This window comes from Haliotis rubra, unplaced genomic scaffold, assembly GCF_003918875.1.
Source record: "Haliotis rubra isolate DU_JTF1 unplaced genomic scaffold, ASM391887v1 Scf1111, whole genome shotgun sequence".
Lineage (NCBI taxonomy): Eukaryota > Metazoa > Mollusca > Gastropoda > Lepetellida > Haliotidae > Haliotis > Haliotis rubra.
In genome coordinates, this window is record NW_025765017.1 from 248,396 (window position 1) to 274,598 (window position 26,203).

General features: G+C 43.1%; 2 protein-coding genes and 1 long non-coding RNA gene across 3 annotated transcripts; 2 read left to right on the top strand and 1 right to left on the bottom strand.

Moving 5' to 3' along the window:
* Positions 1-8,247: 8,247 nt before the first annotated feature.
* Positions 8,248-18,607, top strand: LOC124288578. Its single transcript, XM_046725132.1, has 12 exons — positions 8,248-8,523; positions 9,662-9,811; positions 10,525-10,627; positions 11,202-11,248; positions 12,323-12,415; positions 12,740-12,940; positions 13,634-13,798; positions 15,025-15,151; positions 16,217-16,362; positions 17,370-17,466; positions 18,040-18,081; positions 18,361-18,607. Exons 1-12 carry the CDS (start codon positions 8,296-8,298, stop codon positions 18,420-18,422), a joined length of 1,461 nt encoding a protein of 486 aa, XP_046581088.1. The 5' UTR covers positions 8,248-8,295; the 3' UTR covers positions 18,423-18,607.
* Positions 18,608-20,444: 1,837 nt separating this feature from the next.
* Positions 20,445-20,767, top strand: LOC124288589. Its single transcript, XR_006901477.1, has 2 exons — positions 20,445-20,529; positions 20,608-20,767. It is a non-coding gene; the product is annotated as an uncharacterized LOC124288589 (long non-coding RNA).
* Positions 20,768-24,386: 3,619 nt separating this feature from the next.
* Positions 24,387-26,203, bottom strand: LOC124288595 (ras-related protein Rap-1b-like). Its single transcript, XM_046725148.1, has 3 exons — positions 26,038-26,203; positions 25,480-25,653; positions 24,387-24,721 (listed from the first exon to the last, which is right to left on the bottom strand). Exons 1-3 carry the CDS (start codon positions 26,201-26,203, stop codon positions 24,387-24,389), a joined length of 675 nt encoding a protein of 224 aa, XP_046581104.1.

Sequence of the window (26,203 nt, forward strand, 5' to 3'; positions counted from 1 at the left end):
GCTGCTATGCTCTAACTTATGTATATAACTAAAATATACTGAAGGAGTGAGGGAATGGCACATACTGACTGACTGAGTTTTGGTTTTACGCCACTCTTAGCAATATTCCAGCAACATATCACGGCGGGGGTCACCAGAAATCGGCTTCACATATTGGGCACAGACTGAAGGTAAACTAGGTGATTATAACGTATTGTTTTCATGCGGTATATATATAGCTTATAACGCGAGTGTGTTTTGGGATGGTCATCCTGCATTAGAAATAACCATTGTATTTAGCGAGCCCTGGCGAGCTAAATATATAGTGTTTAGCGAGCCTTAGCGAGTGTTTATTCCTGATGCAGGATATTAACCATCCGAACCCACAAGAGTTTAATAACCTATTTATCATACAATGTCATTCTTACTTTATAATTTAAAATGTAAATGTAAATGTCATTTACATTGACGCAAATCATGAAACTAAACTTCGTGGAATGTGCAGGGATATCTAGTATGATGTAACAAGTACGTCACAAGCTCGGTGACACTGACCATTAAATTGACTATCTACTTCCCACTCAGTTTTTATGTTAAAGCACGTATTGTTGTCAACAAATCTTAGCTAACGTTTGAGAAATAGCAACAAACTTGTGTGGAACTTCAGAAACATTCAATTAACCTTTTGAACAACAAATACACTTTAATGTTCGCGTGACATTCTGAGGAAATTACGAAACCGTGATTCCTGTGCTCGCTGCCACTGGCAGTCGGTCGGAGAACTGGTGTTAGTGTCTTCGTAAGCCTATGAATTTGTATCTTCGCTTCGTAATCCACTCCATCTATCATAACCAGGCATGAATTTTCTTGGATCAAAGCACTGACAGCACCGCAGCCACGGTCGTCAATCCGGACACTATCGCCGATAGATGGGCGTGTAGCCATGTTTGTTCACACTGTGAAATTAGTCTCTACAATTTGCAAACGACCTCTCTTATTTGCATCGATATCCGTATATGACCCCAACGGATCCCTAAAATATATCCGTTGGCTTTATCCTGCCGAGACCGCTATCCACTGTATGATAAATGAAAATATCCAGTATATCGCCTCTGGTACCAAATTTGACATCCCCATGAGGAATTCCTGTTTTCGACAAAACATATTCCATCATTTTTCCATCGCGCAAATTATGTTTTTAGAAAGTGGTACACGTTCACAGCTCACTAACACGATTTGTTATGAAAGAATGCACATTATTTGGTTATGGTTATGGTTTTCATTGAGCAACCTCTATGTTTCAGTCCGCCCTCGTGTGTCTCGTTTGCCTTGGCTGCTGGTCCCTGGCTCAGGACTTGTCGCCCCCAGATTCTATTCTCAACAAACTCGCTTTTGAGCGGGAAAAATTCCAGCCAAGAGAATCCTTCACACAAAGAGGAAACTCTCCTGACAGGTTCAGACAGCCAAACGACAGGCGCCAACAACGGAGGAGTAATACTCCGGAAGGGAGTCAGGGGTTCCATCCCCCGTCCGAAGGTCCTAGGGAAGGTTTCATACATCCACAACTCAACAGCGAAAGAGGTGCTCGTGCATTGCCACACCGAGTTCCTGAACCATTTGGCAGAAGAGGATCATTTGGAGACTCGCAGCATCCACCGGAACATTCTACTGAATATAACCCATACAGACCCCAAGAGAATCAGTTTTCTCAAAGTGAACGTTCAAATCAACTACCACGATCCCAACAAAACCCTTTTGGAAATAGGGATCTGGTGAGGCCCGTTGAAACCCTCTCTCGTCCAAGATATCCGGGCCAGCAAGCGCCACCCAGCCTTGTACCGATCCACCATGAAGGTCCTGCGTTTGGAGAAAGACACTCTCCAGAGGAGAGGTATCACCCAAGGGAAGTTTCCCCTGAGAGTTCATATGAAGGTCCCCTAAGACGTGTTCCTTACGTCAAGCCTATTGGTGGTTTTGATAATCTGGCAGATAGTATCTTAACAGGAAAACCTTCACGCCTTTTGGACCCGGAAGTAGTGAATACCGGAAGTGGAAGTTTCGCATCACCAACTACAAACAGAAAACCAAGCAGTGATCAATTTGACACAGGTTATCAAAGACAAATAAACCCCAACCCTCAATATGGCACTGATAGGTCACCTCCCCGCGAACCCCAGTACCAAGGAAGGCAAGATGTGCCAACTGATTCTCGACTATTTCCAACAGAAAACCACAATCCTAACCCACCATTACTACCCATTCCACAGTTCGGTGTGCCCTTGGGGCCTCCAAAGCCGATTATTCCAGTTCATGTTCGAAGCGACGATCAGAGGCGTGATCCTACGTACGACAATCCTAGCGATCTCCGAGTGAAGCCATTCGATGCCCCGGAAGAACGTCACAGGCAGTCTGATCCCGTGAGAGCTGATCAGTATACTCAATACCCTGGAGCACCGCCTGGAGTACACCAGGGACAGCGAAATCACCAACCTGTACATGATCAACAACCTTTCCGTTACCCTCCTGGGGGGCATGGAGTTCTAGCTGACCAACCCAACCAACAGCAGTTCCCTGTGGGGCCAGGAGCGCAGCAGAACCAGTTGAATCAACAGTATCTGCCCGTGGGTCATGGAGGTCGAGCGGACCAGCCCAATCTCTCAGGGTTTGGGCATGAATCGTATTCCCCGGTATACACCGCTCCTACAGGTCAACAAGGACAGCAATACACCCCTCCTACAGGTCAACAAGGACAGCAATACACCCTTCCTACAGGTCAACAAGGACAGCAATACACCCCTCCTACAGGTCAACAAGGACAGCAATACACCCCTCCTACAGGTCAACAAGAGCAGCAATACACCCTCCTACAGGTCAACAAGGGCAGCAATACACTTCTCCTACAGGTCAACAAAGAGCAGCAATACACCCCTCCTACAGGTCAACAAGGACAGCAATACACCTCTCCTACAGGCAAGAGCAGCAATACACCCTTCCTACGGGTCAACAAGGACAGCAATACACCCCTCCTGCAGGTCAACAAGAGCAGCAATACACCCCTCCTACAGGTCAACAAGGGCAGCAATACACTTCTCCTACAGGTCAACAAGAGCAGCAATATACCCCTCCTACAGGTCAACAAGGACAGCAATACACCTCTCCTACAGGTCAACAAGAGCAGCAATACACCCTTCCTACGGGTCAACAAGGACAGCAATACACCCCTCCTGCAGGTCAACAAGAGCAGCAATACACCCCTCCTACAGGTCAACAAGGACAGCAATACACCCCTCCTACAGGTCAACAAGGACAGCAATACACCCCTCCTGCAGGTCAACAAGGACAGCAATACCCTCCTCCTGCAGGTCAACAAGGACAGCAATACACCCCTCCTGCAGGTCAACAAGTGCAGCAGTATACACCTTCTGAAGTTCAACAAAACCAGCAACAGTTTTCTCAAGAGAGGCAAGGGCAGCAATACCCATCCCCAGCAAGTCGAGGACAAGATCAGAGACCCAGTCCGGAGTCACAAACTGGACAGACACATGGGTCCTTCCAAAGTCCAGATACCAACCAGGATCAAACACACATGGAATATCCTTCATCCGGGTCAAACATAGACGTTCAAAGACAACAGGTACCATACGACAACAGTAATCTGTCACAGGGCGCTTCACCAGAACAAGCAGTCTATACAAGCCCGAATCTGTATGGAAGTGATGCCTCAACCCCTCAACATTCGGTCGATACGGAAATAAATCCAACCCTTATTGCCTACAACAATGCTGCTGGACCTACTGGGAAGGTCCGCCTATCACCTGATCAAACTGACACCCTACTACCAGACGTTACTCATTCAGCTACGCCTAACACAGCACAAGGTAAACCTGAAACATTGCATGGCGCCAGTGTTATAGCTCCTGTTCATAATGGGGAACGCGCACCTGTCAACACAGGTACATCCGAGTCGTCTGGTCATGTCGTCCCATCACCGAACCAAGGTAACAAACATACAGGTGAGGTTCAACCTAAACTGTCTGATGCTGAATTGGGGTCCCGGTCTGTGCAGGAAAACCCTACCCCTCACAAACAGGTCGTGCCCCCTCGCAAACAGGTCGTGCCTACACCCGGGACACAGGTCCCAGTCCTTAGCAGAAGCGCAGTGAAGCAGCCAGTTTCTGATGCTCTGAGCGCGCTAAACCCCAGCAACTCCCACTTTGTACCCCCCGGGCTTCAAGGACAGTGTTACAAGTACAAGGACCTCTCCGCGGGATATTCTCCATCTGGTGATAGCTTCGAGTACCCCGAGTGAGTGCTTAAAGTTCGTTTGTTTGTTTGTTTTGTTTGTTTGAAAAAAATAAGAGAAAATTCGGGGATGGATCAACCTTTCAGACAGAATAATCAAATAGTACGACACCATGATGGTATGATTAATTCTATATGAAAATCGTTTTCATATAGATGAACTGAGGACGCACAAACTACGGCCTTGTATTAACAGATGCGTTATGATGTACACATCCGCCCTCGGTACTTTAATACAGTTAACATTTGTATTAAGGGATTTCGCTTTCGTAATATACCTTAAGTTTGTTATATCAGTTTGGTCATATGAAGATACAGCATGTATCAGACCGTTAAATACTTCACGGGCGGTGGGGTAGCCTAGTGGTTAAAGCGTTGGTTCGTCACGCCGAAGACCCGGGTTCGATTCCCCACATGGGCACGATGTGTTAAGCCCATTTCTGGTGTCCCCCGCCGTGATATTGCTGGAATATTGCTAAACGCGGCGTAAAACTAAACCCAGTCAGTCAGTCAGTTAAATACTTGACAGTACGTGTGGCGTCAATCCTAACAGTTAATGTTCAGATAGAGTGTACCTCCTTCATGTGTCTACTGCATGTTCTATACCTTTGTTTCAGCAATGCCATCAGTGCCGAGATGAGGGAGAAGACGTTCCTGGCTCCAATTCTTGGGTTTAAGAACTTTGCTCAACCTGACACACAGTTCGGTCTCATCCCGTTTGGAAATCTGAAAGGAAATAGTAACCAACACATCAATGATTATTTGTATTCAGCGAACGTCTACCCAACCGGGTACAAGGAGGGGTAAGACCGACCTAGTATAGTATCAAACTTGGGCATCGACTAAGTCACATCTTTTGTTTAGATTCGGCTCAAGCATGTTAAGACATATTCAAGTGCAATAGGTGCCCACGATCGGAATTGTCATTTCCCGAGAATTGAGGCAGTTTGGTGTGTTGTTTGTTATATGATATGTCTGAACTAGACATACCAGTTGGGGGCGGTTGGGTAGCCTAGTGGTTAAAGCGTTGGCTCGTCACGCCGAAGACCCGGGTTCGATTCCCCACACATAGGTACAATATGTGAAGCCCATTTCTGGTCTCCCCGCCGTGATATTGCTGGAATATTGCTAAAAGCGGCGTAAAACCATACTCACTCACTCACTCACTCACATACCAGTGATGGATATCATCAGCATCGATCTACACTATAGGGACACGCGATCAATTAGGTCGCTTAACCTGACTCCATCTAGTCGCCTCTAATGCTACTAACATAGCTTGCGAGGGACCTGTGTATATCGGGACGACCATAACCTAACGAAGGAACAGACACCTTCACGCCTATGCCGGTCAGCAGGTCCTTCAAATTAATGTTTTTGTTAGTGTAGGATGGGATTCTTCCTCACCAATCACAACCAATTCTAATCCAGGTGGCCATGTATTAACGCTTCTAGTTTCAGTATAGGTGGCGAACGCGAGATTGTCCAACCACACAAACTTAAACAAGAAATCTAAAGAGCTGTACATCAAATCAAGTATAACACAGATTCGTCCGGATGCCCCTTATGAGTATGCGTGGGGGACAGATTGCCCTCATTATGACCCTGCGATGGTCAGCACCATCAATTACATCCAAATAGGCAAATCTCTCCAAACTACACCAAGTTGTCGTGAAATAAAGGAAATAATACCAGTAAATGAGTAGGGCTGCCCAATACTGCGATACGCTGATCGAAAACCGGTATTTTGACTTGCATTCGGAAAACTTCGTAACACTCGGAAATCTTCGGATATTTCCTTTTTTCATTTGTGCCAAACATTATTCACATTTTTATTTTCAATCATGAATAAAAGTTGTTATTAAAGCTTAATCAAGCATAGTGATTTTGCTGTGTATTTGCTTTATAAATCAAGCATTACCTTGATTATAAGTAGTTTTTTGTGTAAAAATTCTTCACGCAATATAATGCAATACATATCGCAATACATGCTTTCGCATCGCAATACATGTATATCGGAATATTAAAATTCTCTGCAATACCCACCCCTATAAATGAGTATGGATTTACTCCGCTTTTAGCAATATTCCAGCCATATCTTGGAAGAAATGGGTTTCACACACTGTGCCCATATAGGTCATCGAACCCTGGTTGGGTGGCGAGACGAGCGAACGCTTTAACCGATAAGTTACCCCACCGCCACTGGAATCAGTGGCTTCGATGCATGTTCAGTCATTATCCTGCGTCTGATTAAGCATCAGCTTACTACAATTGAATCAAATTAGCTGAATGAACAATAACCCGTTTTCTTTACAGTGATTTCAAGATGGCTACCCCTAGCGACTACACTTGTCGAAGTACGCAAACCACACTGCGCATGTTCAAGCTATATGGCGGGAGATGTTGGACTGTCAACCCCGACTACCAGCGAGTGTCATACAACACATGCGGGTAAGATATTTAATTGCGTCATACCCTTTCATAAGTTGTGGGGATTGTCTTGGCTATTATTTCAGCAATATCACGGCAGGCGAAACCAGAAATGAGCTTCACACCATGTACAGATTCGAACCCGGGTCTTCGGCGTGACGAGCGAACGCTTTAACCACCAGGCCACCACACCGCCGACACATTTCCTACAAAAGGGCTAATGATATTCAACCGTTCAAACTCTTATAAAAAATATTTCAAGACAGTTCGATGTGATAGCATTAGGTCATTGCTATTTTTTTCTGTTTCCAGAGGGGCGGTGGGGTAGCCCAGTGATTAAAGTGTTCGCTCGTCACGCAGAACACCCGGGTTCGATTCCCCACATGGGTACAATGTGTGGAGCCCATTTCTGGTGTTCCCCGCCGTGATATTGCTCGAATACTGCTAAATGGGCGTAAAACTAAACTCACTCACTCTATTTCCAGCGCACCTGGTCTGCACTGCGGCAACTGCAGTAACAGCTCTCACACTTCTGGGGGTGGGGGAAGGTGTTCGGAGGATTACGAGTGGGTGAAGGTGTGGGGATACTGCGAGAAGGCGACCCCCGGGCAGAGAGTCAGACAACTGAGACTGTACCTACCAACAGGGTGCAGCTGCAAGACGTATTACTGCTGATGTGATTCATGTGACGAACTGCCGCCATTTGTGCTGATTTGGAATCTATGAACGATCGACTCGTACAGGGTGTACAGTTGTACACAGTGCCTTTCTTTAATTTTGTTCTAGCCGCTGTTTAAGAAATATGTCGGTGTCGTATATATGTGTAGGACATCGGATGTTGCTGAGGACACCGGTTTATGGTTGAATATATTTTTGGTTTATTGTCTCACAGAGCAGTAACCATCTACTAGCAAAGACATACACAGACTTCGTATTTATATTACTTAAACAATCCGCATCATGGATACGTGTATGGTATATAATTGTTATCCGATTATGATGTATTTTAATCAAAATACTGGTCAGTTCTACTAAAAAACGCTGTTATTCATGTTATTTCAGTCTAGATCTACCTGTGTTTCATTATTCACGCCTTATGCCAATTAAAACAAATGACTGATGATTGTTGTTTTCACTTCTTATTTTTCAATATTTAGGAAATAAGGAAATACGGGTCTGTGAGACAGGAGGTCTACCGACTAACATTATTTAAAGGTTTTCTCAATTAGAGTTGCCTCCCTTCTTCCAATCATAGCGTGTTTACAAATGGGAGTCTGTTGTTTGTCTTTGTAGACTTGTGGATGCGTCTTCGGAAAACTAACTACAGAGCGGGATGGACATATTGCGTGCAAATATAAATTATAAATTATATAGCACTTGAAAATGTACTAATAAGCATAATTCGTCAGCATTACTAATTCTAAAATTAGACTCGCGGCGGCCTCTAAAAATAGACTCAAATTTGATTGGCTGCTATCTTTAGTGCACGGCACGTCGTGTTATTAAAATGACAAAATTTGTTGTACCGACAAACCAAATTTATAATCGCAGCTGGTAGAAGCAGCAGAAAAGGTTTCATTGAAAATGGCAGCCAAGCGCGATCTGGACGTGTATGTGAAATTGCCCACAGGAAGAAACAGCCAGTATTACTTGGAGCCGACAGCCACCATTCGCACTGTCTGTGAGCGCGTCGCTCGAGAGGAGCAAGTGGCGGAAGAGCTGGTCAGGATAAAATACCAAGGGAAAATCCTCAATAAGTCTCTTTCTCTGGCCTATCTGGGAGTTCGGGCAGAGACTATCCTGAAGGCAGAGGTATGTTTTATTTATCAGGTCTATGAACTGCTTGTCTAGCTTCAATTTCAAAGATGCTATTTACTTGTTTTGTTCAACCGTATTGTGCAGACGAGAGGCTTTTTGACTCCTGGGGTGTCTAGCAGTCCCAGAAATGCAGTATTTTCCATTCCGCCCAGCCCTTTCTCTAGTGCTAGCGCTCTATATCCGATTTCCATATCTCTTGTCAGAGCTTCTTGTCATGTATATATACTGGCACACCGCTAGTGTTATTCGGTCATACAGGTCCATATACCCGTGAAGATCCGGGTTAGAATTGATCTTCAGTAACCCATGCTTGTTGTAAGAGGCGACTAACGGGATCGGGTGGTCAGGCTCGCTGACTTGGTTGACACATATCATCGTATCCCATTTGCGTAGATCGATGCTCATGTTGTTGAGGGGCGGTGGGGTAGCCTAGTGGTTAAAGCGTTGGCTCGTCACGCCGAAGGCCCGGGTTCGATTCCCCACATGGGCACAATGTGTTAAGCCCATTTCTGGTGTCCCCCGCCGTGATATTGCTGGAATATTGCTAAAAGCGGCGTAAAACTAAACTCAGTCAGTCAGTCAGTCATGTTGTTGATCACTGGATTGTTTGATCCAGACTCGATTAGTTACAAACCGCCGCCATATAGCTGGAATATTGCTTAGTGCGGCGTTAAACAACAAACAATCATAGATCGAAGTTACATCATGCATTTATAAATACGAGTTTGTCATCTGTGTATTACACAAATCGTATACTGCCAAACATCGTTTTGTTGAATTTGACTCGGCGATCATTGATCGGTGCGAGTTTTCTTCGCAATGTGTTGGTCATCCGGTGCCCAAGCTTGCTGACCAAATGCATTAGGTGAAATGTGTTTACATTACCATTTATTGTGTTCAGTGATTATTTGACAGTGACCACACGTCACCAATTACGTCACAATCGCCGACAAATTGTGATGCAATTTCATTGTACCGTTATCCTCTAGTAGCGTAGTAAACACTGAAAGTCGGTTTTGTGTAATGAGAGATTTATTCCCTACATTTTAATTTTATGCAGAAAGTTCAGAATATATTTGTTGTGAGGATATCAAGATCGATTACTGGTAACAAATACAATTGGTGTATACAGATCGTCACCCCACAGCTGTTGAACCTGGTGGTACAGTTCCCGGATGGTCGCACGGAGGAGTACGCAATGCAAAATACGAAGAGTTTTCGTCATCTGCAAGACAAAATAGCGGAAGCGGAGTGTGCGTCGCTTGCCAATGTCGTGCTCAAGGTACGTGACCAGTAGACCCGTGAAAATACAGGATAGAATTGGTCTTCACCACCCCCTGCTTGTCGTAAGAGGCGACTAACGGGATCGGGTGGTCAGGCTTGTTGACAAGTGTCATCGTATCCCAGATGTGTAGATCGATGCTCATGTTGTTGATCACTGGATTGTTGTCAGACTTGATTATTTACAGACCGCCTCCATATTGCTGGAATATTGCTGAGTGCGGCGTAAAACAACAACCAAACCAAAACGTGACCATGAATGTGGAATAATATTGTCACGATTCATTTTCTTACTACTGAATTATTTTACTTAAATCTTTTCAAAATAAGAAAGTATAAGCCTTTAAGTTTTCATGAACCATTTTATTCATTTTATCAGCATGCTATTTAATCGTGAAATCTCTTGAAAACACTTGTTTTTCAAAATGGTTTTGTTTTTGTATATATGTTTTTGTTCCCTTCGGTTTCTTATCAAAAGGAGAAAGATAAAACATATTAAAGTAGTATGCATTCATTAAAAAAAAGAAGTCCATCTCCCCCCCCCACCCCCGAATAAGTACTAGAGAGAGGCTTTGTCAGTAAGGTACAATTCAGAACGAATTTATAAAAATGCTTGAACAGGAACCTGTATTATGTACAGAAATACCCTCTGTGGTCGTGCGCTGTTAAGGCTACTGTGTGATATCGACATGTAGAAAGTATTCATTATTGCAGAGTGAAGGGAGACAACTCGCTGGCGTCAGTTTGATGGATGTGGGTGTCAGGGATGGCTCTGTTATCTGCGTGGAAATAAAAGAAGTCAACTCAGAAATATCAGGTTAGTAGAACGAAATGATCGACATCATAATCATCATTATATGTTAACAGTAGCAGTAACAAGGAAGGATATCAATATATGAACTGGTTTTTTATTATAAACTTTGTTATCCTTCGTTACTGCTCCATCCCAATTGCGCAGATCGATGTTCATGCTGTTGATCACTGGATTGTCTGGTCCAGACTCGATTATTTACAGACCGCCGCCATATAGCTGGAGTATTGCTGAGTGCGGCGTAAAACAAAACTCACTCACTCACTCACTCGTTACTGCTCCAACTTCTAAATTCCTCTCACAGCAACATTACAGTCCCAGTTGTAGTAGTAGATAAGTTAGGATAATATTATACCTCAGCTAGTTGTTCTAACATGAATCAGTGATGTGAACCGGGGGGGTAGATTAATGGTTGAAATGTCTGTTCCTCATGTTGAACACTGGGTTCGATTCCCCACACAGGTACTACGTGTGATGCCTATATTTTGCTGTCCGCGCCGTGTGATATGGCGTAAAACCTCACTCACTCACACATTCACTCACTCACTCAGATAACAGGATGCCATCACTGTTGTTTCAGAGGGCGCCACATCGTTGTCAGAGGCACTGGATCCGAAACAGCTGTGTGTAAGTAGTAGCTGGGTTTGGGGTTTTTTTTAAAATCGTGTGATATTTCTAAAATATTACTTTGTAGAAGTGGTATTGAAGTGCTGGAAGCCAGTATAGTTCATTTTTTAATGTTATAATACATCCTGTATTTAAAAATGAAAAAACATGATCAGCTTAGTTATAATTACATAATGCCATTTTAGAAAGTGGTCAAATGTAACATATGTTATATTTGGGATTACACTTTCTTAGTAAAATACAAATTCTAGTACATTTTGGGGTTGAGTCCCATCCGGGATTCGGACCCACTCCCTCAGAGTCAGGCACCTAATCGCAATGGCTGAGCGGGTTAGGCGGCTGACTTTGTGTGCTGGCGATTAGGTGCCTGACTCTGAGGGTGTGGGTTCGAATCCCGGATGGGACTCAACCCAAAAATGTACTAGAATTTGTACTTTACTAAGAAAGTGTGATCCCAAATATAACATATGTTAAGCTTAGTTATATATTTTCTTTTGCGCTCAATTTGTATAGCTAAGAAGTGTTTTGGGAGGGGTTTTTTAATTTGTTGTTTAACGCCGAACTCATCAATATTCCATCAATATTCCAGCAGTTTGTACATAATCAAGTCTGGACCAGACATTCCAGTGATCAACATCATGAGCATTGATCTACACAATTTAAATGCAATGACGTGTCAACCACTTCAACGAGCCTGACCACCCGATCCAGTTAGTCGCCTCTTACGACAAGCTGGGGTGGTGAAGACCAAGTGTATCCCGTATTTTCACGGGTTCTAAGTAGAAGTGATTATGAACATCTCGCCCCTTTGTAAACCCGTGAAGGTCCGGGTTAGAATTGATGTTCAGTAACCCATGCTTGTCATAAGAGGCGACAAACGGGATCGGGTGGTCAGGCTCGCTGACGGGTTGACACATGTAATCGTATCCCAATTGCGTAGATCGATGTTTATGATGTTGATCACTGGATTGTCTGGTCCAGACTCTAATATTTACAGACCGCCGCCATATAGCTAGAATATTGCTGTATGCGGCGTAAAATTGAACTCACTCACTCGTCCCTTTGTCTATTCAGGAGATCATGAGTAGTTTCGACAATGGAGGCCGCCGGGTTGAGGTCGTATTTTCTTTCGATACGACTGGAAGCATGTACGGCTGTTTAAACGAGGTATGTTTCAAACTATGTTTCTCCATACGCGTTATACTGAGGATATAGGTACTAGTGTCTAAAGCCGCCCTCAATATAACACCTGCTCTAATACAGCCTTCTGTATATGAACGAAGTTGGGTGAGATAAACCAGTGATTGATAGTATGAATGACAATGGTGACCTATAATCAAGACGTTAGAGTATGCACAGGTGATATATATGATGGCCAATATCCTTTATCATATCCGACACCATGAAACCTGTTCATTGTTCAGTGCCTATTTTAGCATCTTAAACAATCAAAAGTCCACCGACAATTCATAGTCAGTTAATTTTTTATAGGTACGACAGAAGCTGCGAGAGACGTGTTCGCGCCTCCTCACCGACATACCGTCCATTAGGATCGGCCTCATGGCTCACGGAGACTACTGCGACCACGAGTACCAATACGTTCTGCGTTCAATTGATTTGACGGCCGAGGTTCAGAGACTGGTCAGTTTCGCCAAGGATGTACCGCAAACAGGCGGAGGGGACGCTCCCGAGGTAGGAACTGCGTCATTTACACCTCTCGGCGCACCTTCTCACACTTGGAATACCTGTTTGTAGATAATCACACGTTTATGGTCAAAATCACCTTTGTAGACCACAGGGTTCTCCAAGAGGATTGCGACTGTCTGACACATCACGCATATATCTATTTTGAGAAAGCCAAGTATTTTGAGAAAGCCAAGTATGACTTATATTACTTCTTTTCCCACATCAGCTTTCTCTCAGGTTAACTCAGACTATTGGACCGATTCTACGACCAATGGCCGTGTGAGTGAGTGAGTCGACTGCTGGACACCACAAATGGGCCTCCTACCCACGTTGGGAATCGAACCCAGCTCGTGACGAGCAGGGCTACCCCTATTTGCCTAGCTTTGGATTATGAACAAAGAAGTAAAAGCAGTATTTTGTATTTGATTACAATCTAATCGCATTCTTTGCTAGCACCAGTTCATTCTTTGTAGGGGCGGTGGGGTAGCCTAGTGGTTAAAGCGTTGGCTCATCACGCCGAAGACCCGGGTTCGAATCCCCACATGGGTACAATGTGTGAAGCCCATTTCTGGTGTTCTCCGCCGTGATGTTGCTGGAATATTGCTAAAAGCGGCGTAAAACCAAACTCAGTGAGTCAGTCAGTCAGTCATTATTTGTAGTTACGATATCCTTTCGGTAACATTGTAATCTGTGTTGCAGTGCTATGAGTGGGTACTCCGCAAGGCCCAGCAACTGGACTGGTCTGAGGACTCGGCCAAGGCACTGGTGGTCATCGGAGACGCTGAGCCCCACCCCCCATCCTACACTGACCAGAACATCAACTGGAGGGACGAACTGGACCTGCTGACCGGCATGGGCGTGAAGGTGTGTGTTCCGTCATGATGTTCTTGAAAGGCATTTAGAAATTGGACGAACATGAATACATGACACGTTATTCGTTATACGTTTCAGAGCTAATTCCTGCTCCATTATCAGGTGAATGAGATTCTTTTCATAGTCATACACATACATGCATATACGTCCCCAGCAACCAATTATCAGCGACCTGGGTGCCCATGCACAAAACAACCTTAGCACTAAGACTGCCTGAAGTCTATGTTAAGGTTTGGGACACCTTAGCGCTTTAGGGCGGTGGGGTAGCCTAGTGGTTAAAGCGTTCGCTCGTCACGTCGAAGACCTGGGTTCGATTCCCCACATGGGTACAATGTGTGAAGCCTATTTTAGGTGTCCCCCGTCGTGATATTGGTGGAATATTGCTAAATGCTGCGTAAAACTAAACTCACTCACCTTAGCGCTTTGTCCAATGACATTCTGGCTGATAAGTACCACTGTATCCCAATAACGTAGATCACCATGGAGACAATCACTGGTATCGCTGGTCGGGGTTTCATTTGAGGCCATATAGCTGGAATATCGCAAAGTACGGCGTTAAACAACCAACAAGCCAATATGTCCATTATGGCGCGCTGCTTGTGTATCTATTCTCACTGTCCATTTTATTCAGTTTCTATCATGTTGCGAGTATGCTGTGAAACGGGTGTTATAAATGGGAAGGTCGTGTGAGCTGCACAACTTGTGTCAGATCCTCCTTCTGGCAAGAGGGGCGATGGGGTAGCCTAGTGGTTAAAACGTTGGCTTGTCACGCTGAAGACCCGGGTTCGATTCCCTACATGGGTACAATGTGTGAAGCCCATTTCTGGTGTACCCCGCCGTGATATTGCTGGAATATTGCTAAAATCTCACTCACTCACTCACCTTCTGGCGAGAAAATATCTAACTAAACTTCATACATGTCTTCAGGCTATTGTTCAGGGAGCCGCAAAATTAGGAGCAGGTCGTTAAGTGACCATTTTGAGTTGTACCAGGAGCTGTTCTTCTTGTGTTCATATTTACATATAAACGTCTAGATCAGTTGAAGCAGTCAAAACGATGGAATTACAAAACTGTTCAAACCGGCGTCTCCTCATCTCTGACACAACATCCTATGGGAAGATAAGGAGGGGGATCTGACGCAGGCAGAGCAAACACATTCTGAAATGTATGCCATGTTCCTCGATTTTTAGTTTAAAAGTTGACGCTTGTACTTCCAGGTGTATGGAGTGAACGCAGGCCGTACAGGACATGCCGTGCATTTCTATAAAGAACTTGCCGAGAGGTCCGGAGGCTGCTTTTTGGAGCTCCGACACTTGGACGTCATCACAGATATGTTTCTAGCAGGTAGGAGAGAATACCGACATTATTGTAAACTAGTGCTTTATATGTTAGCATGATTTTGTCTTGTATTCCTTTAGAGCATTGCTTGGTATTTCTGAAAAATGTCGGACTCGAACGCACAATCACAGGTCAACTTCATTACCAGGTCTTTGAATGGCTTTTAGAAGTGATACACATATGGAAGAGAGTTGTTATGGATGTCATGGGGAACACAACGTTTCAGAGAATATCCTTTCTCCTTCATCAGGTGAATGAATGGTATGAGGCAGAGAGCATATAAATGCACATGTAAGAATAACAAAAGTAATAAGACAACAAAGATACAGGCTAAACAATGGAAGTTAAGTGGCGTTGATGTGTCATTGGCAAAGGACAAATGGAAGCCAGCACTTAATAGTTAATTAGCGCTGATTGGACGCCCACACTTAACAGTTAATTAGCGCTGAATGGACGCCAATCTTAACAGTTACTTAGCGCTGATTGGACGCCAACACTTAACAGTTAATTAGCGCTGATTGGAAGCCAACACTTAACAGTTAATTAGCGCTGAATGGACGCCAATCTTAACAGTTACTTAACGCTGAATGGACGCCAACACTTAACAGTTAATTAGCGCTGATTGGACGCCAACACTTAACAGTTAATTAGCGCTGAGTGGACGCCAACACTTAACAGTTAATTAGCGCTGAGTGGACGCCAACACTTAACAGTTAATTAGCGCTGATTGGACGCCCACACTTAACAGTTAATTAGCGCTGAATGGACGCCAACACTTAACAGTTAATTAGCGCTGAATGGACGCCAACACTTAACAGTTAATTAGCGCTGAATGGACGCCAACACTTAACAGTTAATTAGCGCTGATTGGACGCCAACACTTAACAGTTAATTAGCGCTGATTGGACGCCAACACTTAACAGTTAATTAGCGCTGATTGGACGCCAACACTTAACAGTTAATTAGCGCTGAGTGGACGCCAACACTTAACAGTTAATTAGCGCTGAATGGACGCCAACACTTAACAGTTAATTAGCGCTGAATAGACCGTCCTTACATTATCTATTGTAGTATGTTACCGGGAATCCAATGACGACCAGCTGGACGCCTTTGAGCGAGAGATTGAAGAGAAAGGTGAAATGACGGAGGATAAGAAAGAAATGTTCAAACAACTGGAGGAAAAATCGTCACCCGAGACGGAAGCTAAAACAAAAGATGTAAGATTAAATGAGTATTGGTGATATTTGAAGTTTTGTTTTACGTTGGTTTAAGTTGATGTTATTATACAAATATGTATACATCGGCCAATAGATTTACTTTCAAGAGAACTGATATGATGAAACTAATAATAGCAGACTCATGTACAATGAGCAACATTTTATGCTGGACACATATATTAGTGGATCGGGAAAATGAAATATTCCAGGACTAAAGAATACCACTAATTATATGCATATGTATCATGTACCGTAATGGGTTTTACGCCACGCTCAGCAATATTCCAGCTATATGACGGCGGTTTGTAAATAATCGAGTCTGGACCAGACAAGCCAGTGATCAACATCATAAGCATCGTTCTGTGATACGATGACATGTGTCAACCAAGTCAGCGAGCCTGACCACCCTTAGTCGCGTTCTGAATGTAAGCCAATTTGTTATATGGTTGAAATGCACCCCTAAAACATTAGGAAATTACTACAAATTCATTAGATATGCAGTTATCCTCATTATTTCTTATGCTCGTATGGTGTTTGTGGAAAGTATTGAAGTCATAATGTCGCGATAAATTGATAGAGATATTTGTAATTTCTTTGAGTGGCATTTTAGGAGCTGGGAAGTACAAAATTGACAAACTTTATGGATAACCAACCACTGGCTTCATCACCTTCTAAGCCTACCCTGTTGTGTTAATTACATCGTTATCTTGTTTTCTTTGTCACACTCAGTATATATACTTTGCCACCATTGTATGTTACATTCCTGCTAGACAACGGTACAAGAATCTGTATCGAAACGTCGCACTCTCGTAATATAGAAGTTGTTATCCGTGAAGTTTGTCAATTTTGATATTTGTAATGTTGTAATGTTTCAGGGATGCATTTCTACCTAATACCAATAACCCGTGTCTACATTATGTAACTCTGGTAAGCTTATACCTGTTGTCCTTTGTATTTATACTGTCTAAAGAGGCGAGAACTTAACTCACTCACTACTGACATTTCAGAACTACGTGCCTGAAGCCTGGTGGGATTTAACCCGTGACACAGGACCGCCCCAGTACTCCTACCTTGCGGACAGTGATCAGTGGGTTGACTACGAAGGTAGGCACTGTGTTTCGCCTTGATGTTCCTGAACCATGTTCTTGATACGTCATCTGTCATTCACGATGGCGGATCCGTCCCCAGCAACCAATGCTCAGCGACCTGGCTGCCAATCTTAGCACTAAGCTCATTTTTTATTTAAGACTGTCCGAAGTCTATGTTAAGGTATGGGGCACCTTAGCGCTTTGGGGCGGTGGGGTAGCCTACTTGTTAAAGCGTTCGCCCGTCATGCCGAAGACCCCGGTTCGATTATCCACATGGTTGCAATATGTGAAGCCCATTTCTGGTGTCCTCCGCCGTGATATTGCTGGAATATTGCTAAAAGCGGCGTAAAATCTAACTCACTCACTCACTCATTCACGATGGGTGATATAGGGCTGTAATTGCCCAAACACCTGGGGTCACGCCGGGTTTTCGCTTCCATTTCGTCTAGACTGGCAAACATATGTAAACTCCTAAATTTTGGAGTGTCATTATGTATTCTGTATCCTCTGACTTGAACATACACTTCTATTGTGAACTCCCTGATCCGCAACAAACATGTTGTCAAGACAGCTATTTCTCTTATTTCAGCCCCTGCGTCCAGCTGTATGCCGACTTTTGTCTCAGCACCAGGTAAGTGTCGACATTTGGTCATTATCTAACTGATAGAGTGTTAAACGATGAAAATAACACGATGTTTGTATGGGACGTGAAAGGGAAATGTGCGTTTGTGTGAGTGAGGTTATTTTCTGCTTTAAGCAATGTTCCAAAAGTGGGCAGTGTACCTGTAGTTGGAAGCGTAACACTCACTCACTCACTCTCTCATAGACTCACTCACTCACTCAGCCATCCACCCATCGATCCACTCACTCACTTACTTTCTGCAATTATCAGCTTTATGTTCTCTTCCAGCCCTGTCATCGACTGGATCCAAGAAGAAGTACAAACGAAAGAAGGCTTGCGTTGTCATGTGAACTGAGCTTCCATGTGTTTTCATCGTCACTTGTGTTGCCAGCACAGTGTCATCAACTCATCACATATATCACACTCGCGTCACACGTGATTCTAGAAATTGTTTCTAGTCCAACAAATCCGGCTCATATTTGACAGCTGACTACATGTGATTTTGACGTGAGTGCTGACCTCCGCTTGATACGCTATAATGGTGTCTGCACAGGACGTCGACCTTTGGGTGACATGTCACGGTTCAGGTAAGAAAAAAGGTCGACGTCCTGTCCATTTGGCATTATACCAATCAACAGGGGATTAAAAAAGACAGAGATAATCCAGTGTTTACACAAGGTGATAATCCGGATTATGCGGTTGAAAGCACAGACAACAGGAGAAAAGTATTATATTTCGTCTATTTTATCTCTGATTCGAAATCATCCCACATGAAGCAGGTGAGATGCAGCATCTGCAAAATCTCTGGTGTTGATGAGGCCATTCCTAAGATCATGTTTTAGGACGTCCAGGCGACGTTCCAAATCCCTGTACTTCTTTTTCTTCAAGGGACGTTTTTGTCCACCGCCGAACTGCAACAGGCGGACTTCAGTATGAGTCGGCTCCTTTGCAAGAAAGATATTGGGGTGCGCCTTCCCCACCAATCTCTTGAGACGAGAGTGCCACCCTTCTAAATGGTTGTTGGTGCGGGTTTCCTTCACCTGTGAACAAATATCAAATGTAAATTATGCAAAACATGGTTCGGATCAGATATATTTATTTTACATTTATAATTTTCTTTGTAACATATTGATATTAGGCACTGTTAAAATGCTTACCTTCATGTCTACTTCGACAATGGGATGACTATGGACGCCTTTCACCTTCGTCACTATGTCATTGACGGTTGACGCAGTGGCGTTACAGTTCTTTTCTGTGCACTTCAAAGATATCCAATCTCTCTTCCTCTTATTCACACGGTACATAAAGCCACCAACACAGGTATCTGCCACCACGAGATGTTGGAAGAAATCGCTGATTCAACTGAGCATTTGCCATTTCGAAACTGAATGTAAACTACCTCAAGTTCTTTCCTTGTATATATCCAAATTGAATTAAATGTGTTCATCATTGTAAAAATCACTCTCATATGATAACCTTTATGACATTGATGACATTTTGTGTGAACTCCGTGGGTGAACTGTGTTCACGCCTTTTGCACGCCCAAGTTATCGACAATTTTAAAACAACACCCACTGGCGGATTAGCGTGACTCTAACAACACCTTCGACATCAAAGTTAGCCGCAGGTCGACTTCGTGTCCATAGCGAAATTTCAAAAGGTCGACTTCGTGTCCATAAACCGCTATAATGCATGAAAAACAAGCACTTAAGGTGAAAAGGGACGTCGTACACCCACCTCCACCTGATTTTAGATAATTCTGAAGCTGGATAAAATGTACACAGATTATATAGAAAAAGCAAAAAACGCTCAAAATCTTTGCTCATATCTATAGAAATGTCCATGTCCATATGCTTAGTATTCAACCGTACTGCAGGGAGATAGCGTACTAGAGCATATTTGTTCCTTACCGGAAAATTACACCTGTAATATACCCATATGAATGTGTTGTGCTGAGAGATATTACCCTTATCTCATTCCTTGGATCTCTCTATGGTTCGGGGTCGGACGAGTTTCCGGGGGACCACGGTTAGACCAATCGTTTAAGGCGTCCCAGGGTTGTGTACATTACAGATGACAGAAACCTATCATCGTGGGTTCGAATCCCGTTTTTGTCCCGTCTTTCGGAGTTTCCATCCCCGTGAGGATGACACACCGTGGTATAATAGGAATTCCGACCAATGTTGAAAACAACCTAAGATCCACCTCACTCTCACCCAATCAAAGTCCCACGAAGACTATTACAGTGTGTAAAGTGAAGCGTTGCTCGTCATCAGGGTGCGTGGGCATAGTATCTGAAACGTAGGCAGGTTATAACCTATATGGTCCGGCTAACCATTTGTGACAAGCAACCAGTACGTCGTGTCTTTTGAGACGTTTCAAGATATTGAACAATCGGGCTCTATTGAATGACATTGTATATCAGAGTATCCTGACGAGTTACGAGTGGTCAGCAAGGTTATGTACAGTATTTTGTCGCTTTTATTTTTGTGTTGTATATCAGAGTATCCTGACGAGTTACGAGTGGTCAGCAAGGTTATGTACAGTATTTTGTCGCTTTTATTTTTGTGTTGATGTTTCAAGTTTAAACCTGTGATTCGCTCTTGGGTGTGAGAGCACCGCAACTATGACCATGGTTTTCATGGTTTTAAACTATTGCAATGTAAAATATGAAAATAAATACACAATCAATGTACGTGTTGTTTGTTTCATGCTCCCCATTCCTCAAAGATCTGTTCGAGGATTGCTCTTCAGCTACCCACGCTTGTCGTAAGGCGACTAACGGGATCGGGTAGTAAGGCTCACTGACTTGGTTGACACATGTCATGGTATCGCGAGTGCGTAGATCGATGCTCATGATGTTGATCACTGGATCCAGACTCGATTAATTACAGACAGCCGCCACGTAACTGGAATATTGCCTACTGCGGCGTTAAACAACAAGAAGCAAACTAAATCGAAGCATGATCACTGACTGACTGAGTTTGGTTTTACGCCGCTTTTAGCAATATTACAGCAACATCACGGCGGGGGACACCAGAAATGGGCTTCACACATTGTACCCATGTGGGGATTCGAACCCAGGTCTTCGGCGTGACGAGCCAACGCTTTAACCACTAGGCTACCCCACCGCCCCCGAAGCGTGATCAGATGGAGAGAGAGTTTATTACATGTAGTTCATCGTTGCAATCTAGAAAAGTATTATTTGGTGTTTCCAAATGTCTGTCGAAATTTGGATCATTACCATATGATGTTTTCTTTAAGGTTTTTGATAGTAAAGTGATGTCTATTTTTTCTAAAGTTCTGAAATATGGGTACTAGACTTTGATTCTGAATGTAAGATTAGCAGTGCTATTGAAGGAGTTCATGTTCAAGCATGTTAATATTTTCTTGGTGTGAGGACATCGTTCGTGGTGAGTGTAGTAGATCCCCGGTATATGTCTTTGCCTACAAGCGTTGTACAAAGTATTGGTATAAACTGCTATCCATGCCAAACTCACGCTTACCCAAGAAATGTTATAACATGTTAATGTTAGATATGAGTCATGGTAAATGTAATTGGGCTTCAAAATTGACAAATGTGTTATTTAAAATCGGATTTGGCTATGTTTGGGATAACCGGTGCATTGATAATATTCAGTCGTTTTTATCAGAATTTATGGATAGAGCTATATGTATTTATCAGCAAGTTTGGCATGCGTCCTTGTCACAATGTTCTAAAACATATAATTAGTCTGTGTACAAGTCTAACTTATATTCAGAGCATTATATTAAGCATATAAGTATTCAGAAATTTCATGTCGCTTTAGCTAGGTTTAGATGTTGTTGTCACCAACTGAAAATTGAGATGGGTAGATATTCAAATGTCCCAATGAAAGAAAGATTTTGTGACACTTGTAAAATGAACTATGTCGAAGATGAGTACCACTCCTTGTTTGTATGCCAGGCGTATGTCGATTTACGTGAACAGACTACATTTCGTCCATTTTATTTCGTATACAAAATCATCCAACATGAAGTAGGTGAGATGCAGCATCTGCAAACTCTCTGGTGCTGATGTGTCCACTCCTCAGATCATGCCTTAGGACGTCCATGTGACGTTCCAAGTCCCTGTGGGGCGGTGGGGTAGCCTAGTGGTTAAAGCGTTCGCTCGACACATCGAAGGTCCGGGTTCGATTCCCCACATGGCTACAATGTGTGAAGCCCATTTCTAGTATCCCCGCCGTGATGAAATATCGCTAAAAGCGGCGTAAAATCACACTCATTCACTCACTCCAAGTCCCTGTATTTCTTTTTCTTCAATGGACGGTTTTGTCCACCGCCGAACTGCAACAGGCGGACTTCAGTGTGAGTCTGCTCCTTAGCAAGAACTTTGATCATTTAAAAAATATTTGGGTGAGCCTTTCTCACCAATCTCTTCAGACCCGAGTGCCACCCTTCCAAATGGTTGTTGGTGCGGGGCCGTCAGAATCGTGGTGGTCCACTGGTGTCTATGGACGTCACAATTTCATTGACAGTTAACGCAGTGGAGTTACAGTTCTTTTCTGTGCACTTCCAGGATATCCAATCTCGCTTCCTCTTATTCACTCGGTACATAAATCCTCCAACACACAGGTATCTTCCACCACGAGATGTAGGGAAAAACCGACGATTTAACTAAATAGTATGCATTTGCCTTTTCGAAACTGAATGCACTCTAATGCGAGTTCTTTCCTTGTATATATCTAACTTGAATGAAACATGTTCATCATTGTAAAATTCACTTTCATACGTTGACATTGATGACATTTTGAGTGAACTACGTGACTGAACTACGTTCACGCCTTACGAGATGCTCACGTTATCGAAAATCTACACCTACTATAAATAATCGGGTGGTCAGGCTCGCTGGCTTGGTTGACACATGTCATCGGTATCCAATTGCACAGATCGATGCTCATGCTGTTGTCGTCTGGTCCAGACTCGATTATTTACAGGTCTCCGCCATATAGCTGGAATATTGCTGAGTGCGGCGTAAAACTAAACTCACTCACTCACTCATTCACTCATTCATACGCCCAACAGAATATTTTTCAGCAGTTATCCAAAAAGTATTTTTTCACGTTGACGTTATATATTTCGAAATCGATGATAATCTCTTCTTTTTTCTTTCGATACGCAACCTGAAGAGAGTAGTTCATACAGACACAACAGAACGATCATTGGTTGAAGTTCTACATGGTATATTCACACCGATCCTTGACAGCTTCCGGCCTCATCGTCAGACCAATACCAGAAATTGAGCAATGTTCTGCAGGTAACTAAGGTGGACCTATAACGAATGAGTGAGTTTAGGTTTACGCCGCTTTCAGCAATATTCCAGCATATTACGGCGGGGGACACCAGAAATGGGCTTCACACATTGTGCCGATGTGGGGAATCGAACTCAGGTCTTCGGTGTGACGAGCGAGCGCCTTAACCACTAGGCTACCCCACTGCCCGAGCTTTACAACCACTGAAACTGACACCACCTGATAGAGGAATTCACGCAGTCAAAACTGTTGGCTGCTGTGCACATGAGTCAGAAAAATCTATGAAAATATCTAGTTTAAATGTTCGATACATACAACTGTGAACACACATGGTTGAGCAGAAAAGATGTAATTTATTTTTTGATAAGAGACAAAACATAAAACATCAATATTCAAAAACATATTTCGGACTAATATCTTCTGCATAACATTAAAATTCCTGATTGTATTAATACAACACAGATATTTAAATAACACTTGGCAAGATAACATAACGTTATATACATTGAACATAAAGGATTTTCATTCATTCATTCATTCATTCATTCATTTATTCATTCATGCATACGACTGACTGACAACACGCCGTTCTTAACAGCGCCAGTCATCATGACTTCAGCGCTGTACTTTCACGCTAGTTGCTGCGACCCTCTTCACCTTTACGACATCTGAGATTCCAGAAGGTGACCTTTCATGGATGTTCTTCTTTCAAATAAAATAATTATCTTTATGTCTTGGCATCAGTGAAGATCCAACCAAGAACTGATCCTCAAGAACGTTCAAGATGATCATGATGATAGTCACTGTATTGTCTGGTCCAGGCTCGATTGTTTCAGACTCATACAACTGGAATATTACTGAGTAAGACATTCAACAAGACACAAACGTTATCAACATTACTGGGGCCTTCTTAACAATGATTTCCTGACAGACATCAACTGTCCTCAAGAAGCGTCATACCATCATCGCGAATTGGACGATGTGTCCATGATCAAAAGAGAGCTTCGGTCGACCGAAACAATGTCATTTGTCACAAGGCTTGTCAAAACCCATGATAGTCTCAATTGAAACCTTAGAAATTCTTCCCGGAGGGCGATGGTCTCCATTGCCAACACACTGTGAAACGCGAGATCTCTTCCGCAATGAAGTGATGGTATCTTTCAAAGCTTTGTTCTGCATATGTTCTATTACTATGTCAAATATCAGCCGAACGTTCTGGTTTGTCTTGGCACTACTTTCCATGTGAAAGCAACTGATCCGATTTTGGATATATTTGTTTCTCTTCTCCGTCTTCTTAGGTGTTTCGCATTTATGGTCGCATTTGTTGCCAACTAGAAGTATAGGGGTGTCTGGAGAATCTGTAAACGAACAATAATGTAAATCATGTTACAGTGTTTCCAATATTCATGGATAATTGATTGATCAGCATTCTAGAAGTTTGGAGGTTTGCTAATCAGCTGTTTGTCATAACATACTATGCATATACATACACTAATCACATAGTTGTATTAACCATGTAATAGCTTGTAAGAATCTTCATCGAAACGTTGTTCTATGCAATAGACAAGAGGTTGTTATTCTTAAAGTTGTATGCTTCAGTTTTATTCATTGTTAATTGTGCAGTAGTTGCGCAGGCCCCATTCAACAAAACCATCGTAAGACTGCGACTTTTTGTCGCTTAACGCTGCACTCAGCAATAATCTAGTCTGGATGAAATAATCCAGCTATTGTTTTAATACCCTTAATGACACAGCGACACACTACCTATCAAATCACCAGTCTGACTAACTAATCTCTTTATAAGCTCATGCAACACGCAGTGCTTTCTGTATTACCCTCAAATCCCTAATGTACAAGACCTGGGTTCGATTCCCCACATGGGTACAAAATGTGCAGCCCATTCCTGGTGTCCCCCCGCCGTAATATTGCTGGGATATTGCTCAAAGTGGCGTAAAACTAAAAATCACTCATTCTAAGTTCATGCAACACGCAGTGCTTCCTGTAATACCCTCAAATCCCTACTGTACAAGAGACGGTCTAAAAGGCCGAACTTAAAGAAGGCTGCATCAGCTATTGTCATTCTGAAAACATATGCTAATATCAACAAGTGATTTACCTTTAATGTCTAAAACACGTCGACACATCTTGATGGCCTTCTTCAAAGACTTTCGTTTGTCAACAGAGTAGATGACCACAAAGGCGTCACTGTCCTTTATGTATTCGTCTGTCGCTGATTTGTCTTTTTTTATCCCATGGGTGTCCACCACCTGTATCTGCTGGTAACTTCCGCCTGAAAGCCATGTGTTAAAGCATAAACTAGCAGAATATACTAAGTATACTGACATTTGGTTGGAGAAGCAATCATCTTATCCAGTTATGTACATCTACAAAACAGATCTAAATCTAAAACAACACTTTTACAGATTTCTGACAAATAAGTAATAGAGGATATTTCAAGTGTCTGGAGGTTAGTCATCAGATGCCAGACTTATTGATCTAATGCATTTGGTGAAATATTTACAATGTGACAAGACACTTAACAGAAAACCTGTTTAGGCCTTGAAATAGTTCTGGCAAAATGATATTTTCACTACAGTGTACATATCGATTTTGTCACTGCAGTAAAAATACCAATTTTCAGTATTTCACACTTAAGTATATTACAAAGTATTACCTGAAGTTTGCACGAAACGGACGAAAGTCTCTTGGCTCGTGGGAGAACGCCCTGGTGGGAATGTGCCGTCCAGAAAGCGAGTGACAAAGGACGTCTTTCCAACATTGGGCGCCCCAAGCACGGCGATAGAGATGGACGTTGGTATTGATTGCCGTCTCAAATCCAT

What these genes read in the sequence shown, in the direction of transcription:
- LOC124288578 (XM_046725132.1), top strand. Translation starts at nt 8,296, where the DNA reads ATGGCAGCCAAGCGCGATCTGGACGTGTATGTGAAATTGCCCACAGGA. An exon ending in TTGCCAATGTCGTGCTCAAG is followed by an intron (nt 9,812 to 10,524) that starts GTACGTGACCAG and finishes TCATTATTGCAG; the next exon opens with AGTGAAGGGAGACAACTCGC. An exon ending in GACTTTTGTCTCAGCACCAG is followed by an intron (nt 18,082 to 18,360) that starts GTAAGTGTCGAC and finishes GTTCTCTTCCAG; the next exon opens with CCCTGTCATCGACTGGATCC.
- LOC124288595 (XM_046725148.1), bottom strand. Translation starts at nt 26,203, where the DNA reads ATGGATTTGAGACGGCAATCAATACCAACGTCCATCTCTATCGCCGTG. An exon ending in CCGTTTCGTGCAAACTTCAG is followed by an intron (nt 25,654 to 26,037) that starts GTAATACTTTGT and finishes CATGGCTTTCAG; the next exon opens with GCGGAAGTTACCAGCAGATA. An exon ending in ACGTGTTTTAGACATTAAAG is followed by an intron (nt 24,722 to 25,479) that starts GTAAATCACTTG and finishes GTTCGTTTACAG; the next exon opens with ATTCTCCAGACACCCCTATA.